Genomic DNA, 19,691 nt, shown 5'->3' with positions numbered 1-19,691 from the left:
CTTCACCAAAGATGCTTGCTCATCTGATTAATCATTTTTAGAAAGCCAGATTATTTATATAAACTGCTTGGTATGATGTTCCTGATCTTAACTCTCCTTGTTCGACCACAGTAATTCCACGAACATGGCAAGAGACAGGACTGCTCCCAGTAAAGCTTTGTTTATGGTATCTTAAAAGAAAGCACTTAGAGTTGATATTCCCAATTCCTATCGTCATAATGCTATTTACAGGTAGCTTAAAAAGTTTTTCTGTTGTGTGTTTGCTCAGCACTTAGCACATTATAGACATTCTGAAGAATGAAACAAATTCCATTAAACAATTTGGACAAACACAAAGCATAAAGAAGCGTATGCAGCCGAGTCTGGTGCTTCGTGCCCCCCACTGCTGCCGTAGGAGCGCAGACCATGTCTGTCTTGTTTGTTCTTCTGCCTCTCATATCCAGCACATAGTTGGTGTTCAATAAATACCTGAGGAATAATGAAACAACGAAGAGAGTCCCTTTTCTCTTGACTTTGCTTGCAGTGGTTACCCTAAGGGCATAATAAAGGAATATTTGCTCCATGACTACTTGGGCTCATGAGTTAATGTTTGCAAAGCGCTTTGAACTTCTTGGGAAAAAGAATGGTGTTTTTGTTGGCATTGTATCATGTTTGCAGTGGCACATGAATTACTCCTCCTTCTCTTCCTCCAGCTGCTCGCACTGTGCCCTCCCCCAGCTCCATGCCAGGCCTGCATCGCGCAGAGGACAGCTGCACGGGTCTTCCTGCCTTCCTCCAGCCACCTCCAGCCCTACAGGAGAGGTAGGGACAGAGCAAATGTTGGAAAGATTTCTTTCAGGCCTCCTTAAGACACTCTGGGGAAATGGAATTGGGGTCGATCCTAATGACCTTTAGAGCAAATAGTGTATAGAGGGCTCCCCAGCCATGGAAGGAGCTGTTAGGGCAGACAGGCTGACCCATGGGGACTAGATTCTGAAGGAGAACTAGAGGATGTCATACAGGCGACTGGGAGAATGTGCCAACATGGGTGGTTTCTTTAATGTATGTAGTTTTAAACACATAATACAAAGCCTTGACAAGTTACTGGCAGAAAATAGTGTTGCATTACAAGGAACTCATAGGACAAACCAGATATCTTCTGTATGGGTACATTTCAACTGTTGTGACCACTTTCTCCATAATATTTAAATATTTGATAGTGGCAAAAAAAGGAGGTCTATCTCAATAGATACAGGCTTCAATGTTTTCTAATGTGTTTATGACTATAAAAATTGCCTTTATTTCTAGGAACTCGATCATTAAGCAGTTCAAGTGTGATCTGGGAAACAAAAGGTTTTTGTGTTTGTCCTTGTCTTGTTTTATTAAGAATGGCTGTCCTTTATGAACAAATCCAAGAAAAAGAGGTTTGGGTTTTTTGTTTGGGTGTTTTTGTTTTGAGGTTACAATATATTAACTCTCAGCTGATCACACACAACAAACATCTCAAAGTAATTCAGGGAGAGCCGGTTACAAGCAGAAAAACCAAATTGAGTATCAGCGGCAGAGTTTGCCTTAAAGGAAGGAACAGGTCCTATTTTCCACAACTTTGAAGTGACTTGTTTTCCAGAGCAAATCATGAGGTTTTCTCTGTGTGTGGAAAATTTTCCATAATACATATTCATATGCTGGTTGCTGTACATGTAGCAAATTTGCTCTCTCTCTCTATTGTTCCTAAGGACTGGAAACGAATGTTATGTGGACAAAAACTAACATAGTTCCCTGTTAAAAAGACCACACAAACGATGTCTGTCTTGCTTCAAAGAAAAAACTGAGGTAAGTCTGGGTTTAGCTGACGGCACTAAATAAACCAAAAGTCTTCGATTTTGTTTTAAGAAACTACGGAAGGAAACTTCTCTCCAATTAAATTAGACTTATTAATCTGAAAACAAACACAAGCTGAGTATATTTTGTGGTTAGGTTATAGTAAGCAGCATTTGAAACTCTGAGACCTCAGTGTCCCCATAAAAGCCACCCGTGAAACATTTATTTGGGGGTGACTCCAGATAAGAAATGGTTTCCTTCCCCCACTTGATTCATTATAAAATAAAGCGCCATGATTTCCCATTTGTTTGGGGCTTGAAAATCACATAGGTATTATTGAATTGTTACGGGTTTTTTTTTTCCTATCTCTTTATTTGTGAGGTATTTGAAACTAGACAGTTTGCCCAGGTCCTAAAATAAACACACGGGATCCCCCTTCAGGAAAGAGGAGAAAGGCTGTATGAATCAGGATGAGATCAAATTTCTTTTTCAGAACGTCAGTGTCCTGTGGTATTGCATGGAGCTGTAAATTCATGTAGAGCAGACGGCAGGCAACCTCATGTGGCCTGGCTTGGAGACCAGGAGGAATCACTGTCTGAGATTTGCCAACCAAAGTTCTATGGTAAGTTTGAGTTTGCAACGCGCGGGTTGATTCTCCTCTTGTGTTATTTTCTTGGGGGTGGGGCGGGGAGGAAGCAAACAAGAGTGAACGAAGTGTTATATATTAAGATAAATAAAATATTGAGGGAATTATTACTGGGAAGTCCTTAGTCAAGTGTTTAGTGAGTAAGCTGATTGGCTCTTTGGGGTTTCTTTCCTAAATATTTTGGGCTTCTACTTGCTGTTACTCGGTCTCTCTTTTTTGTTCTTGTCACTAGATCTCTTCTACTTTTTCTTATATTATAGGGTCAGCAGATTTGGTGGTGGGAATGTGTTCTGTGAAAGGCAGATGTGGCGTTTGTGACATGCGCGCTATTTTTGGTAACAGGCAGAAAGGTCCAATAAATACAGGAGTGTGACATTATGGCCAGGAAAAGGGAAAAGAGTAGAGAATGGCCTGGAAAGTTGAAAGCTCTTATTAAGAGAAAGGAAAAAGCTGGTGAGAAGCCAAGTTTAAACTGGCTAAGCACTAGAGCTCAAACATGGTATCCTAATGATGAAGGCAGAGCAAAGCAGCTCATGGAAACTCTCTCTCTTTCTGTGTGTGTGTGTGTGTGTATGTGTGTTTGTCTGTGTGTGTGTGTGTGTTTAGGGAAAAGAATTGGGTATTTTCTTATCTATATATACACTAGTCTTTCTTTATTTAAAAATTTTTTTCAACGTTTATTTATTTTTGGGACAGAGAGAGACAGAGCATGAACGGGGGAGGGGCAGGGAGAGAGGGAGACACAGAATCAGAAACAGGCTCCAGGCTCTGAGCCATCAGCCCAGAGCCCGACGCGGGGCTCGAACTCACGGACCGCAAGATCGTAACCTGGCTGAAGTTGGACGCTTAACCGACTGCGCCACCCAGGCGCCCCTACACTAGTCTTTCTAAGGACAGGAGCTCTGTCCTTAGCTCCGTATCATCTGCAAAGAATAAACAATCAAACATTTATTGAACAAAAACCGATCTCTCTTTGTAGCTGCTACAAAACAAACAAACAAACAAGAAACAAGTCAGCAAGCCAATTGCTTTCAGGTACTTTCTGTGTGATGGGCCTGAATAAAGTAAGCAGAACTCAGACAGAGGCAGCTGAAACCCAATCAAATAATTTGTCCGTCAAAAGGTAATCAGTGAGTGTATCATCAAGAATTCCCTCAAACCCCTCATTACGGCAGTCACACTTTTGGGTTAGGCCACCAGGGGGCAGGGCATTGTCTCCAGGAAAGGTTTGTTAAAGGACGGTTGGCATCAAAAACACAGGGCGGCTGATCTCAAACTTTTTCAAGTATGACAAGTGTTCAAGTCCTGGTTCCTGGGTCTTACCTGTAGTGATTCTGATTCAGCCAGTCAGGGTGGGGTGGTGGGGGAATATCCCTGGGGATCTTCATTTTGTAAAAGATGCAGAAAATGTGTGGGGTTTCTCTAGCTTGTTAACCTCATGAGAAGACTGTTCGGAGCCCGCCAGGAGCCTGGCTGTGAGAGAGACTCATAGCAGTTGAGATGAAGAAGCCGTGCCTTTGTCACACACACCTGGGTTTGAATCCTCTGTGGCGGTGAGCAAAGTGCTTTTCTTGTTGGAAATTCAGGTTCCTCCTTTTTGAGGACGGCCATCTTGTCTACCTCCAGGGGTTTAATGATCCACAGAAAGCACTTAGGGGAGGGATATACAATAATGCAATTAGTAAATATTCCTTCTTGCAGTGGGGAGAGAAGTGGTTAAGACCTCAGTGGCCAGGAAAATGGTTCTGGGAAGATAGAGACGGGGGTAACCAACAGGAGGCTAGTTCTTGGATCTTGGGGGTCCAGGGGCAAGGTGTGACCAACAGGAGGCTAGTTCTTGGATCTTGGAGGTCCAGGGGCAAGGTCTGAAGATAGATCACAGACTGGAAAATGCATAAACATGAGGACAGGAGGCACCCTGTCTCACCATTACAAATGTTTCCCAGAAGTGGTAATAAGCCACCCAGATGGCACAGTTAATTGGAATTATAATTGATCCCCAAATAGTATTTATGTCAATAGTTAATTGATTTTCCTCAGGAAAACCATTGTAAGAACTTCTAAAAGGGAACAAAATGAAATGCACCAAATTCGGCAAGTTGTTCCTATCTGCCACCCACTCTCCACGGGAGGAGTAATGAATGAAGAGAAAAATGGAAAGGAACAGGGACTACAAATCAAATAGACTGTCATGAAATGAAATCCTTTTCTGGCAATTCAGTGCGATGTCAGGTTGTACTGAACCGTCTGGCTCGCGTGCATGTGACCGTTGCCAGGGACTCTCCCAAGGAGAAGCATGAAGAGTAGAGGAAACAGGCTGATACCTTTGTTAGGTGTCTTTCTTAAAAGACAAAGATAAAATTTAGAGGCCCCGAAATGTATGCTATGACTGCAACAGCCAACAAATTAATAGACAGGGGGTATGAAGGACCAGTGGGGGTGAGATGCAACCAGACTGTCCCTGGGCAAATCATTTACCCTCTTTGGGCCTTACTTTCCTCCCTAAGTGCCCTTCTAGCCCTGACGCACTGTGATACGGCATAGATAGTGGGGCAAATCCCAAAGCATTCGTATTTGTACCTGGAATGTAGTCCCTAAACTAGGGGACCTAAATTATTGCCAAATGCTAGCTGTTTTGAAGAACTTTGTTCACCCTGAAACATGAATTGTTCTGGGCTTTTCTATAAACCCAAATTTCAACTGAAATATATTTTAACCAGTGCTGTTATTTCTATTGATGTTATTCATATCCTCTCAGTAAACATCCGTGATAATGCATGGTAATGATAAATAAATGATGAAGGAAAAAATGCTAACCATTTTTGAACACGGTGACCTCCTACATATTATGCTTATCATAGTTCCTCTTTAATCCTTACACTAACACTGTTAGAAGGCATCATTGTGGCCATTTTTCATGAGGATTCTAAGGAGTCACAGAGGTAGCAAATGGCAGAGCTGGGATTTGAAGCCAGGTCTTTCTAACTCTAAAATCCATGTTTCTATCCTGTAACATACCATAAATCTACTCTACTAAGTACATGCATAGTATGCCAGTATAGTTTGTTTCTCAATTCAGGGTCTTCCATTATTCAAAAATACAATTCAGGGGCACCTGGGTGGCTCAGTCGGTTGAGTGTCTGACTCCTGGTTTCGTCTCAGGTCATGATCTCATGGTCTGTGGGTTAGAGCCCCAAGTCAGGCTCTGTGCTGACAGTGCAGAACCTGCTTGGGAATCTCTCCTTTTCTCTCTGCCCCTCCCCTGCTCACGCTCACTCTCTCTTTCAAAATAAGCAAATAAACATTAAAAAAAAAAAAATAGAATGCAAAGTGTACATATATTGTCTTCCTCCTTCACTTTTTACTTGTGACCACTTTAAGGGGCCACTTTTCCTTAACATCAATATCACATTGTTTTTTAAACTGAATAATGAGTTTACTGACTAGTCTGAACTTGGCCTGCGGGCATACACGTGAAAGTAACAATGTTTCCGTCTCCAGTTGCTTAAGTTTTGTCAAAATTCTCTTTTCTCTGGACAGATACCATGACCTTTGGTCAGTTTTTCTGTGAAAAAAAAAAAAAAAATGACAACAAAACACAAGTGACTCCTTGTTACAAAAATTCAGTCTCAAGCCTGAGACAAAGTATCCCCTTTGACATCATCAGTTAGGAGAAGGTCTTAGAATGGGAGGGTGGGGTTTGCTTTGCCTCTGGGACACCATCTCTGTCTCCCTTTTCCAGGCTACAACAACTTGAGGAGATGTGGGGCAGGGAGGAAGGAGAAGAAAAGGCCAAGTTTCTCACATTTAATAGTGAGGTTTTCATCCTTCTTCTGTGAAAGATTTTCTCTTCCTCTGGTTAAGGTTGACTGGCAGGCTGAAGCTCCCGGTATGGTAGGCGTCCATATAGCAGTTTTCAGAAGGCCCTTTGGGGGCCTTTCCAAGCTAATGGTATAGGCGATCCAGCTCCAGTAAGATCTTATACGTGTAACACCCACCCCCCCCTTCTCCAACACTACCACCCACCCTACTGCTGCTGGGCTCTGCTCGGTCAGCAGCCAGCCCTCGTGCACGGAATATGGCAAGATTGCACTAACTGGCTACTTCCCCTGAGTTCCCTTGGCCCACAGACAAAAGCTTGCAAGTGGCCCCGGGGCCGTGCCCTCTCTCCACGTCCCTTTTTTCCCTCAGTTCAAATAGATACAGTAAGTGAACTGGCAAGGCAACTGCATACGCAGATGTCCAAGTTAGTCATGAAATGCTGGCATTCTCCCCCTAGAGCCCCCTCTCCCTGGCTTTAAGAATGGCTCTCTTGGCAGCCCCCGCACTTGGCTCAGCGGTGAGAGGTGTGTCCTTGGGGAGCGGATAAAAAACCCTCAGCATCACTCTTTCCGCCCCCCCCCCCCCCGTATTAAGGCCGCCTCACAGCTTTGAAGACTTGCTGCTTTTCTTTCCCCTCCAATCTTCCTTCTAGACGTCACTGGGGGAGGGGAGGACACGGTGCGGAGTGGCAATTGAGAGCAGTGGGGCCACTTACCTTTCCCTCAGGGAGCCTGGGAGGAGTTGATGGCTGCAGGTGTCCTCCAGCTTCTTTATCTCAATATTGGGACTCCAGTAGTTCATTCCGCGGCGGCAGGAAAACTTACACTTAATAGCTTATTAACATTTGTGCCTTTCTGGGGACAAATATTGATATCAAATGAAAAACTTCTTATTTGCTAAAGACACTGCCAAGAGAATGAAAAGGCAAGCCACAGACTGGTAGAAAATACTTGCAAAAGGCATACCGAATGAAAGGTTGTTATCCAAAAAGTACAAACGACACCTAAAACTCAATTATAAGAAAATGAACAAGCTGATGAAATAAATGTGCAAAAGATTTGCACAGACTCCTCGTTGAAGAAGATACACAAGACGATGGTTAAGCATTTGTATGATCCCCGTATCACAATGAAATTCCACTACACACCTGTTAGGACAGTGAAATCCAAATTATTGACAACACCAAATGCTGGGGCCATGAGGTGGAATGACAGGAACTCTCATCCATTGCTAATGAGAATGAGAAAACAGTACAGCCACTACGGAAGAGAGTTTGGCAGTTTTTGACAACGCTAAAAATACTCTTACCCTACAATACAAGGATTGCACTCCTTAATGTTTACCCAAATGAGCTAAAAAACAAAACGAAACAAAACAAAACAAAAAAAAACAACAAAACCAACTTATGTTTATATAAAAGCCTACACAAGGATGTTTATAGCTGCTTTATTCATAATTTCCAAAGTTTGGATGCAACTAAGATGTCCTTTAGTGGATGAATAGATAAAGTGTGATATGTTCACACAATGGAATATTATTCAGTACTAAAGATAATGATCTATCAAACCATGAAAAGCAATGGAGAAACCATAAATGCATATTACTGAGGAAAAGAAGCCAATCTGAGAAGGCTACATACTGTATGATTCCAGCTATATGACATTCTCAAAAAGGCAACACTAGAGGACAACAAAAAGATTAGTTGTTGCCAGCATGTCAGAGGAGGGAAGGATGAATAGATAGAGCACAGAGGATATTTAGGAAGTGAAACTAATCTGTAAAATATTACAGTGGTGGATACATGTCATTACATATTTTTCCAAACTCATAGAACATACAGCACCAAGAGTCAACCCTAATGTAAACCCTGGACTTTCAATGAGAATGATGTACCAGTGTAGGTTCAATAACTGTAACAAATCTCCCCGAGTGTGAGGTTGATAGTGAGAGAAACTGTGCGTGTGTAGGGGCAAAGGGGATATAAGGACTCTATACTCTCTGTTACATTTTGCTGTGAACCTAAATGTGCTCTAAAAAAGAAAGTCTTTTAAGAATTAACTTACATTAAAAACATTCTTGGGGCGCCTGGGTGGCTTAGCCAGCAACTCTTGATTTTGGCTCAGCTCATGATCTTGCAGGTTATGGGATGGAGAGATCAAGCCCTGTGCACTGTGGATCCTCTCTCCCTCTCTCTCTGCCCCTCCCCCACTTGCTCTCTCCCTCTCTCAAATTAAATAAAAAATAAACTTAAAAAATATATTCTTATAAACAGTCATAGGTAGCCAAAATAGAGAAATCTGCTTTCTACTTTTTAAAAAAAATTATAATGTTTATTTATTTTTGAGAGAGAGAGAAGGGGAGGGGCAGAGAGAGAGGGAGACACAGAATTGCAAATGGGCTCCAGGCTCTGAGCTGTGAGTCCTGAGCCTCACGAACTGCAAGATTGTGACCTGAGCCAAAGTCGGAGGTTTAACTGACTGAGGCACACAGGCGCCCCAAGATATCTGCTTTCTAAATGGATGACAGATTTCTTCACATCTGTATAGAACCAAGTAATTTGTTACATGTTTGTCCATCCTTTGGGCAAAGAATGTCTAGCAAATGATAGATGCAATTTAGTCTTCTACGTCCTCTCTATATGTTATACTAGGAGACACTGATCCTGAGATGACTAGGCAGCAGCACAGGTGGATGAGTAGAGACACCTCTTCCAGGAAGCCTTCTCTTTGATAGTGCAGCTACCTCAAGGCTACAGAGAATTCTGCACCACAGTTACCGTTCCGAACAATGTAACTCTACAGTGACTCATTGTTACTTAAAAAAACAGCAATCTCCAAAAGCTGGGATGCTCTTTTCTTAGAACACTCTTTTCTCTGTTCACAACTTCAGTTGGTGTTTACTTGGTACTAGAGGCAGAGAAAGACAAAACCAAAGCTGTCAAATTAAACATGGCAGAGCTCTGAGACATTTAGTCACTTGGGCAAAAATGACATTTAACTATTATAGTACTATTTTACTTTTAACTGTAGACACCCATTCTGTGTGTTGGCCTCTCAGACACCTTCTATCAAAATAAGATGTTTTAGGGGCACCTGGGTGGCTTAGTCAGTTAAGCATCCGACTCTTGATTCCAGCTCAGGAGAGGATCTCACAGTTCGTGGGATCGAGCCCCATGTTGGGCTCCATGTTGACAGCATAGAGCCTGCTTGGGATTCTCTCACAGACCAAGTTTTAACTGGCAGTAATCAAGGTTGTCAGGAGTTCTTCAGGATGGCTGGAAAATCTCTACCAAAATTTTACCAATATCCATAGACAGCCTTAAAACTTCCATCATTTCAAACCAATATTTTTATATAAGGATTTATCCTCTGAAAATGATTACGTGGACAACTGTTTATGTTCAAGTTTTCATTACATCATTATTTCTAATAGTGAAATGTTAGAAACTACTTAATATTTAAATTTTTTTCAACGTTTTTATTTATTTTTGGGACAGAGAGAGAGCATGAACGGGGGAGGGGCAGAGAGAGAGGAAGACACAGAATCGGAAACAGGCTCCAGGCTCTGAGCCATCAGCCCAGAGCCCGATGCGGGGCTCGAACTCACGAACCGCGAGATCGTGACCTGGCTGAAGTCGGACGCCCAACCGACTGCGCCACCCAGGCACCCCTACTTAATATTTAATAAAGTTGGATGAGTTGGTAATAACTGGAAAATACGGCATGGCTATAGAGTGGACTATCTCTCTACAATTAAAATCATGTTGTGAGTAGTTCTTAGTGAGTAGAGAACATGGTTAAGTGTAGCTAGAGAGGATATGCAATTATTTATGCGTCCAGTTAAAAATAATAACAACAAAAAAGGACTTGAAAGATCATGACATATGTTCCTCATGGTTACAGGTAGTGGGGGGGGGGGGATTTCTATCTCTTACAGGCTGCCTTAAAACAGAGACAAGAATGGGTGGAAAATTATTTTAAACAAACAAAAGAAGAAGTATGGGGGCAAAATAGAGACAAAGGAAGAGGGGCAGATCACTGAAAATGATGAGAGGTACACAAATATGATCTCAAATCAGAGATGACCGCACAGCCAGGAGGAAGTCTAGAGTGAATAAAAATGTTGAAACAGTGAATGCTCTTGGTCCGCCCCTTCAAAGCAAGGGAGTCAAGAGAAAAACTGCAAGGATGGGTGCCTCTGTCTCTAATTTTGAAAACAGATGCCAGTCCATCCCCTGGGATATGTCGATAAAAGCTGGTGTTTTTCTAAAACAAACCAGTTCTCTTCCCAAACTCACGTCTTTATAGATGTCATGTAGATTTTCAGTGTTGCCTCTAAAATGTCTGGTTAAGATGTTTCCAAAGGAATGAGTCTGGCACACGAAAAGATGCTCAAGATCACTCATCATCAGGGAAATACAAGTCAAAACCACGATGAGATACCACCTCACACCTGTCAGCATGGCTAAAATTAACAACGCAGGAAACAACAGCTGTTGATGGAAATGCAAACTGGTGCAGTCACTTTGGAGAAGAGTATGGAGGTGCCTCAGAATGTTAAATATAGAACTATCCTACAATCCAGCAATTGTACTACTAGGTATTTACCCAAATGATACAAAAGTACCGATTTGAAGGGGCATATGCAGCATTATCAACAGCGTGTTTATGGCAGCATTATCAACAATAGCCAAACTATGGAAAGAGCGAAAATACGCATCAACTGATGAATGGATAAATAAGAAGGGGGAGATAGATAGATAGATAGATAGATAGATAGATAGATAATGGAATATTACTAAGCCATCGAAAAGAATGAAATCTTGCCATTTATAATGACATGGATGTAACTAGAGTGTATTATGCTAAGCAAAATAAGTCAAGTCAGAGAAACACAAATGCCATATCATTTCACTCATATGTAGAATTTAAGAAACACTAGAGATGAACATAGGGGAAGGGAAACAAAGAGAACAGGAAGCAAACCATAAGAGACTCTTAACTATAGAGAACAAACTGAGGGTTGCTGGAGGGGAGGTAGGTCGGGGGATGGGGTGGACAGGTGATGGGTATTAAAAAGGACACTTTGGATGAGCACTGGGTGTTGCATGTAAGTGATGATACAAATCTAAATTCTACCCCTGAAACGATATTACACTATATGTTTACTAATTAGAATTTAAATAAAAACTTGAAATTAAAAAAAAAAAAAAAGGAATGAGTCTTGGAATTCAGTCTTTAGCATTTCTCTGTTATTAAATCTCTGAACTTTCCAGTCCCTGCTATATTATAAACTGGGGAGGAGGGCAGCAACAAAAGTAGATGTAATTGGTCTGTTAGCTGTTACTTTCATTTTTCTATAAATATACACAGAATTTTCCAATCCCCCCCCCCCCCCGTTTCAATTGAACTTTATAAAATGTCTTAGAGAAAATTGAAGGTCTAATTATTTTCTTCAAACGCTTGTCTCCCCTGGGAGGCTGGGTGTATTTATCTCTTGTAAGCTCTGCTCCATGGCCGGATCAGAAGGATTTATTTCCCTACATTTTGGTTCTCATCTTGACCTCTTGGTTCTAATCAAACCCTTCTGGAATCAGGCTCTAACATCCAGTATCCTGGATCCTTGATCCACACTCAAGTTTCTCCTCTCAGTTTCTGTCTCCTCAACTTACCTGGGATCTCTTCCTATGTTCCCTTGCACTAGCCTGCCTACCTGCCCACAGTGAGTGGCCATTTATGTAGGTATGGTAGAAAAGAATGTTGTTTACTTTCGTTGTTTTTTTAGGAGGTGTCTGTGTTTGGTTCAACCATGAACATAATTATTTTTAATGAACTTGAACAGAAATCAGGTGTATTTAAAGCTGCATTTTCCATTGAGTCATCACTGAACTGTTTTATATAGAGAAGATCCTCTCTATTAGTAAGATCCCATGGGGTTCTCCATCAGCCCAGGATATGAGATTCTGGCTGTTGGATCTCAAAAGGTGATATCACCAATCCCAGGGCATGAATCATCATAGCCTGTGCATCGTTTCACTGGTTGCTCTGTGAGGTCTAGGAGATGATGCCTATGAATTCGCCTCCTCCAAGGTCACCTTCTCTCCTCTCTCATCTCCACTTTATCTCGAAAGGCAGTTTTGGCTGTCACCACACGCAGTACCCCAGGTGCCAGATTTTCAGATGCAAATGGTATTCTGCCACTTTACAGGAACGTCTTGTCACTCGGGCCAGCTCATTCTTTCAGGGAGGACATACCTACCAGTAGTACAGTGGTGGTTTTAGCTGCTGTTTTGTAAAGACAGAGGTCACAATCAGAGTTGTAAAGTGCTCATTTAAAACCAGCATGTCTACAGGTAGTTTCAAATGCCCATCAAGTCACTAAATCTCTTTAGAAGTGTGGAGCCATTTCAGACTTCCATGCCACATAAAGCCCCTCTGTTTCCTGTTGGAAATCCTGACGTTGTTATTAACTTCTCATGTCAACCCTGCCCACCACTGCTTCTACCTCTAGTATTCAGTAATTCATTTAGCAAATGCAAAGTGCAGAGCACCTATCACCGGGCACTCTGGTAGGTGCTAGAGATACAAGTGAAAAAGAGTTGAGACCCTGCCCTGAGGCAGCTTACAACCTGTTGGGAAATACAGAAGAGAAAAAGCCAGTGAATGATGTGGGATGGTAAGAAAAATCCCCCATGCTGTGGGAATGTAAGTACACGAGAGGGACATTGAGAATAGTTTTTGGAGAGGGGAAATTTCCTGGAGAAGCAATCTAGAGCCTGAAGAAGAGTGGCAAAGCTGTCTGGTGCTTCCAGATCCCTCCTCCAGGGGAGGCATCTGCATGATGCGTGTGACACGGGCACATACGGGATTCCAGAAGCACCAGGATGATAGGGCAGTAAATCGCCCAAAGCAAGCTTGGCCAGGCTCTGGGGAAACAACAATCATTAATCTCTAGTTTGGGTAGTGTTCTGGTTTGTTAACGTTTGGGGGCATTCTCTCAGTGTCACTTAATACACGTTAAAGACAAAAATACATAAATGGTTTATTTCTTTTTGTGGGCAAAATTCTGAATGTGCCCTGTTGGATCCAAAGTTCCCTCTGGGGTTTGACTGCAGATCTAACTTTCCTGGAGGCTGGCTCGAGCCCCAGAGTGACCTCTGAGAATGGACCCACCTTGTGAATAACCCCACTAGAGAGGATCTGTCTGGGCAAGGCTGAAATGATACTACTTGTGCGGCTGATGCTACTTCTACTGCAGCTTGGCGTTGTTGTTTTTGTTGAGTGACAATATTGTAGGCACTGTCCAAAGCATCATTCGCTATCTCCAGAACAATCCTGCAAAAACAGATGCATTATCTTCATTTTGCAGGTGAGGTTACGGAGGCACAGGGAGTGTAAAAAGCTTTGGGCCACTGTTCTCAGCTTATGGGACATATTAAAAATTCATATACAATAGGGAACACCGCATTGCTACTGAGCTCTGTTGATAATCCCTGAGGTTCAGAAGGCCCTTGTGCCCCAGCAGCGCTTCCTGGCCTGTGACATACTGGCAGCAACGTGCCCAGAAGAGCCCCGTGAGACTGGTGGCTGTGTCAGTTGCCACAGGTTTCAAGGAATTTTAGTCTTGGGCTTCTATAACAAAATACCACAGACTGTGTGACTTCAACAGCGCACATTTATTTCTCCCAGTTCACAGGACTCAGGTGCCCAAGGTCATGGTACCAACATGATTGGGTTCTGCTGAGAGCCCGATTCTATCTTGCTGTGTGTCATATGATGAGAAGATCACAGGGCGCCTGGGTGGCTCAGCCGGTTAAGCGTCCGACTTTGGCTCAGGTCGTGATCTCGAGGTTCGTGGGTTCGAGCCCCGCTTCGGGCTCTGTGCTGACAGTTCGGAGCCTGAAGCCTGCTTCGGATTCTGTGTCTCCCTCTCTCTTTGCTCCTCACCTGCTCCAACTTTGTCTTCCTCCCCTAAATAAATAAAATATCAAAAGAAAAATTAAAAAAAAAAAAAGATCAGAGAGAGGCAAGCTCACTTGTCTTTTCTTAGAAAGGCACTAATCCCATCATCAGGGCCCCACCCTTATGCCATAATTACCTCCCAAAGGCTTAATCACCAAATACTAACACACTGGGTGTTAGGGTTTCAATACATAAATGTGGTAGGGGTGGGGATATAAACATGCACTTCATAATACAAGGCAAACAAAGGGCCTTCTTGGGGGCAAGTAGGCCTTGTTAGAGGAATAACACAATCTGGAAGACCCCAGAGTCAGCGATCAGGGAGGAGCCCTGAGTAGCCCACCCCAGGCCAGCAGTGTCACCCGGCATTAGTTTTCTGTTTTGTTTTCTTTTTGTTTCTGTTTTGTACTGTCTGCTGCGTGTTGGTCGTTAGGGGCTTAGATATGTTATTTCTTGGCCAAAAAAATGATCGGAGTTACTATAGTTGAAACCACTCCTCTTGGGGATAGGGGAAAGTGTTGTCTGGATTATCAGATCAATATTGTTGACATCAGTAATTCCTAGGTAACCCTGTAAATCTACAGACTCTTTGACATGCTCTAAAACTTTTATTATCTAAAAAAACCCACCTTTTTAATGTGGGTTTACTTACTGTAAGAACACATAAACTGAGAAAGAACACAAGAAACTAATTAAAACTTTTTTTCTATGCTAGTGGAGGGGCTGTTATGCATTTGTGCACTTTGACAGGTGGCTAAGAAAGTATAGAAATCTCTTACTTAGAGGGGTTCAAGATAGAGCAGGTGTCAAATTGGTTCTAATTAGACCATCGAGGAGGCACTTTTAGTGGTGGAGAAAGGCATGGCCTGGGCGGCTAAGAATAGAAGGTGCACTTAGCCACATGCCATGCATTAGTGGGGCTCTGATTCTTGTTTTGAAGTAATGTCAACCTCAGTAGACACCTTTCTCCGCACTCCAACTTTATTGAATATAATTGACAAAATTGTAAGGTATTTATTTATTTATTTTTATTATTATTTTTTAATTTATATATGAAATTTATTGTCAAATTGGTTTCCATACAACACCCAGTGCTCATCCCAAAAGGTGCCCTCCTCAATACCCATCACCCACCCTCTCCTCCCTCCCACCCCCCATCAACCCTCAGTTTGCTCTCCGTTCTCAACAGTCTCTTATGCTTTGGCTCTCTCCCACTCTAACCTTTTTTTTTTTTTTCCTTCCCCTCCCCCATGGGTTCCTGTTAAGTTTCTCAGGATCCACATAAGAGTGAAACCATATGGTATCTGTCTTTCTCTGTATGGCTTATTTCACTTAGCATCACACTCTCCAGTTCCATCCACGTTGCTACAAAAGGCCATATTTCATTTTTTCTCATTGCCACGTAGTATTCCATAGTGTATATAAACCACAATTTCTTTATCCATTCATCAGTTGATGGACATTTAGGCTCTTTCCATAATTTGGCTATTGTTGAGAGTGCTGCTATGAACATTGGGGTACAAGTGCCCCTATGCATCAGTACTCCTGTGTCCCTTGGATAAATTCCTAGCAGTGCTATTGCTGGGTCATAGGGTAGGTCTATTTTTAATTTTCTGAGGAACCTCCACACTGCTTTCCAGAGCGGCTGCACCAATTTGCATTCCCACCGGCAGTGCAAGAGGGTTCCCGTTTCTCCACATCCTCTCCAGCATCTATAGTCTCCTGATTTGTTCATTTTGGCCACTCTGACTGGCGTGAGGTGATACCTGAGTGTGGTTTTGATTTGTATTTCCCTGATAAGGAGCGACGCTGAACATCTTTTCATGTGCCTGTTGGCCATCCGGATGTCTTCTTTAGAGAAGTGTCTATTCATGTTTTCTGCCCATTTCTTCACTGGGTTATTTGCTTTTCGGGTGTGGAGTTTGGTGAGCTCTTTATAGATTTTGGATACTAGCCCTTTGTCCGATATGTCATTTGCAAATATCTTTTCCCATTCCGTTGGTTGCCTTTTCGTTTTGTTGGTTGTTTCCTTTACTGTGCAGAAGCTTTTTATCTTCATAAGGTCCCAGTAATTCACTTTTGCTTTTAATTCCCTTGCCTTTGGGGACGTGTCGAGTAAGAGATTGCTACGGCTGAGGTCAGAGAGGTCTTTTCCTGCTTTCTCCTCTAAGGTTTTGATGGTTTCCTGTCTCACATTCAGGTCCTTTATCCATTTTGAGTTTATTTTTGTGAATGGTGTGAGAAAGTGGTCTAGTTTCAACCTTCTGCATGTTGCTGTCCAGTTCTCCCAGCACCATTTGTTAAAGAGACTGTCTTTTTTCCATTGGATGTTCTTTCCTGCTTTGTCAAAGATGAGTTGGCCATACGTTTGTGGGTCTAGTTCTGGGGTTTCTATTCTATTCCATTGGTCTATGTGTCTGTTTTTGTGCCAATACCATGCTGTCTTGACGATGACAGCTTTGTAGTAGAGGCTAAAGTCTGGGATTGTGATGCCTCCTGCTTTGGTCTTCTTCTTCAAAATTACTTTGGCTATTCGGGGCCTTTTGTGGTTCCATATGAATTTTAGGATTGCTTGTTCTAGTTTCGAGAAGAATGCTGGTGCAATTTTGATTGGGATTGCATTGAATGTGTAGATAGCTTTGGGTAGTATTGACATTTTGACAATATTTATTCTTCCAATCCATGAGCAGGGAATGTCTTTCCATTTCTTTAAATCTTCTTCAATTACCTTCATAAGCTTTCTATAGTTTTCAGCATACAGATCCTTTACATCTTTGGTTAGATTTATTCCTAGGTATTTTATGCTTCTTGGTGCAATTGTGAATGGGATCAGTTTCTTTATTTGTCTTTCTGTTGTTTCATTGTTAGTGTATAAGAATGAAACTGATTTCTGCACATTGATTTTGTATCCTGAAACTTTGCTGAATTCATGTATCAGTTCTAGCAGACTTTTGGTGGAGTCTATTGGATTTTCCATGTATAATATCATGTCATCTGCAAAAAGCGAAAGTTTGACTTCATCTTTGCCAATTTTTATGCCTTTGATTTCCTTTTGTTGTCTGATTGCTGATGCTAGAACTTCCAGCACTATGTTAAACAACAGTGGTGAGAGTGGGCATCCCTGTCGTGTTCCTGATCTCAGGGAAAAAGCTCTCAGTTTTTCCCCGTTGAGGATGATGTTAGCTGTGGGCTTTTCATAAATGGCTTTTATGATCTTTAAGTATGTTCCTTCTATCCCGACTTTCTCAAGGGTTTTTATTAAGAAAGGGTGCTGGATTTTGTCAAAGGCCTTTTCTGCATCGATTGACAGGATCATATGGTTTTTCTCTTTTTTTTTGTTAATGTGATGTATCACGTTGATTGATTTGCGAATGTTGAACCAGCCCTGCATCCCAGGAATGAATCCCACTTGATCATGGTGAATAATTCTTTTTATATGCCGTTGAATTCGATTTGCTAGTATCTTATTGAGAATTTTGGCATCCATATTCATCAGGGATATTGGCCTGTAGTTCTCTTTTTTTACTGGGTCTCTGTCTGGTTTAGGAATCCAAGTAATACTGGCTTCATAGAATGAGTCTGGAAGTTTTCCTTCCCTTTCTATTTCTTGGAATAGCTTGAGAAGGATAGGTATTATCTCTGCTTTAAACGTCTGGTAGAACTCCCCTGGGAAGCCATCTGGTCCTGGACTCTTATTTGTTGGGAGATTTTTGATAACCGATTCAATTTCTTCGCTGGTGATGGGTCTGTTCAAGCTTTCTATTTCCTCCTGATTGAGTTTTGGAAGAGTGTGGGTGTTCAGGAATTTGTCCATTTCTTCCAGGTTGTCCAGTTTGTTGGCATATAATTTTTCATAGTATTCCCTGATAATTGTTTGTATCTCTGAGGGATTGGTTGTAATCATTCCATTTTCATTCATGATTTTATCTAGTTGGGTCATCTCCCTTTTCTTTTTGAGAAGCCTGGCTAGAGGTTTGTCAATTTTGTTTATTTTTTCAAAAAACCAACTCTTGGTTTCGTTGATCTGCTCTACAGTTTTTTTAGATTCTATATTGTTTATTTCTGCTCTGATCTTTATTATTTCTCTTCTTCTGCTGGGTTTAGGCTGCCTTTGCTGTTCTGCTTCTATTTCCTTTAGGTGTGCTGTTAGATTTTGTATTTGGGATTTTTCTTGTTTCTTGAGATAGGCCTGGATTGCAATGTATTTTCCTCTCAGGACTGCCTTCGCTGCATCCCAAAGCGTTTGGATTGTTGTATTTTCATTTTTGTTTGTTTCCATATATTTTTTAATTTCTTCTCTAATTGCCTGGTTGACCCACTCATTCATTAGTAGGGTGTTCTTTAACCTCCATGCTTTTGGAGGTTTTCCAGACTTTTTTCTGTGGTTGATTTCAAGCTTCATAGCATTGTGGTCTGAAAGTATGCATGGTATGATTTCAATTCTTGTAAACTTATGAAGGGCTGTTTTGTGACCCAGTATATGATCTATCTTGGAGAATGTTCCATGTGCGCTCGAGAAGAAAGTATATTCTGTTGCTTTGGGATGCAGAGTTCTAAATATATCTGTCAAGTCCATCTGATCCAATGTCTCATTCAGGGCCCTTGTTTCTTTATTGACCGTGCGTCTAGATGATCTATCCATTTCTGTAAGTGGGGTGTTAAAGTCCCCTGCAATTACCACATTCTTATCAATAAGGTTGCTTATGTTTATGAGTAATTGTTTTATATATTTGGGCGCTCCGGTATTCGGTGCATAGACATTTATAATTGTTAGCTCTTCCTGATGGATAGACCCTGTCACTATTATATAATGTCCTTCTTCATCTCTTGTTACAGCCTTTAATTTAAAGTCTAGTTTGTCTGATATAAGTATGGCTACTCCAGCTTTCTTTTGGCTTCCAGTAGCATGATAAATAGTTCTCCATCCCCTCACTCTCAATCTAAAGGTGTCCTCAGGTCTAAAATGAGTCTCTTGTAGACAGCAAATAGATGGGTCTTGTTTTTTTATCCATTCTGATACCCTATGTCTTTTGGTTGGCGCATTTAATCCATTTACATTCAGTGTTATTATAGAAAGATATGGGTTTAGAGTCATTGTGATGTCTGTATGTTTTATGCTTGTAGTGATGTCTCTGGTACTTTGTCTCACAGGGTCCCCCTTAGGATCTCTTGTAGGGCTGGTTTAGTGGTGACAAATTCCTTCAGTTTTTGTTTGTTTGGGAAGACCTTTATCTCTCCTTCTATTCTAAATGACAGGCTTGCTGGATAAAGGATTCTCGGCTGCATATTTTTTCTGTCTAGCACACTGAAAATCTCGTGCCAACTCTTTCTGGCCTGCCAAGTTTCAAAAGAGAGATCAGTCACGAGTCTTATAGGTCTCCCTTTATATGTGAGGGCACGTTTACCCCTTGCTGCTTTCAGAATTTTCTCTTTATCCTTGTATTTTGCCAGTTTCACTATGA

At 41.7% G+C, this 19,691-nt stretch overlaps 1 protein-coding gene across 4 annotated transcripts in view; it reads left to right on the top strand.

Annotated features, from left to right (window-relative positions):
* The first annotated feature begins 709 nt into the window (after positions 1-709).
* CYTIP (cytohesin 1 interacting protein) overlaps positions 710-19,691 on the top strand; it is an 81,729-nt gene continuing 62,747 nt past the window's right edge. The window contains exons 1-3 of one of the 4 annotated variants that reach the window (XM_040475132.1): positions 710-801; positions 1,716-1,812; positions 2,294-2,422. In XM_040475132.1, the coding sequence (XP_040331066.1) occupies positions 2,360-2,422 (63 nt within the window). In that variant the 5' untranslated portion in view covers positions 710-801; positions 1,716-1,812; positions 2,294-2,359. Of the gene's footprint in view, positions 802-1,715; positions 1,813-2,293; positions 2,423-19,691 lie in introns of those variants that run through there. The other 3 variants (XM_040475130.1, XM_040475129.1, XM_040475131.1) reach the window with 3 other exon arrangements.

Source organism: Herpailurus yagouaroundi, unplaced genomic scaffold, assembly GCF_014898765.1.
Source record: "Herpailurus yagouaroundi ecotype Mexico unplaced genomic scaffold, PumYag 140, whole genome shotgun sequence".
Classification (NCBI taxonomy): domain Eukaryota; kingdom Metazoa; phylum Chordata; class Mammalia; order Carnivora; family Felidae; genus Herpailurus; species Herpailurus yagouaroundi.
The sequence above is the reverse complement of the archived record's forward strand: the minus strand, read 5'-3'. Positions and strand labels throughout refer to the sequence as shown.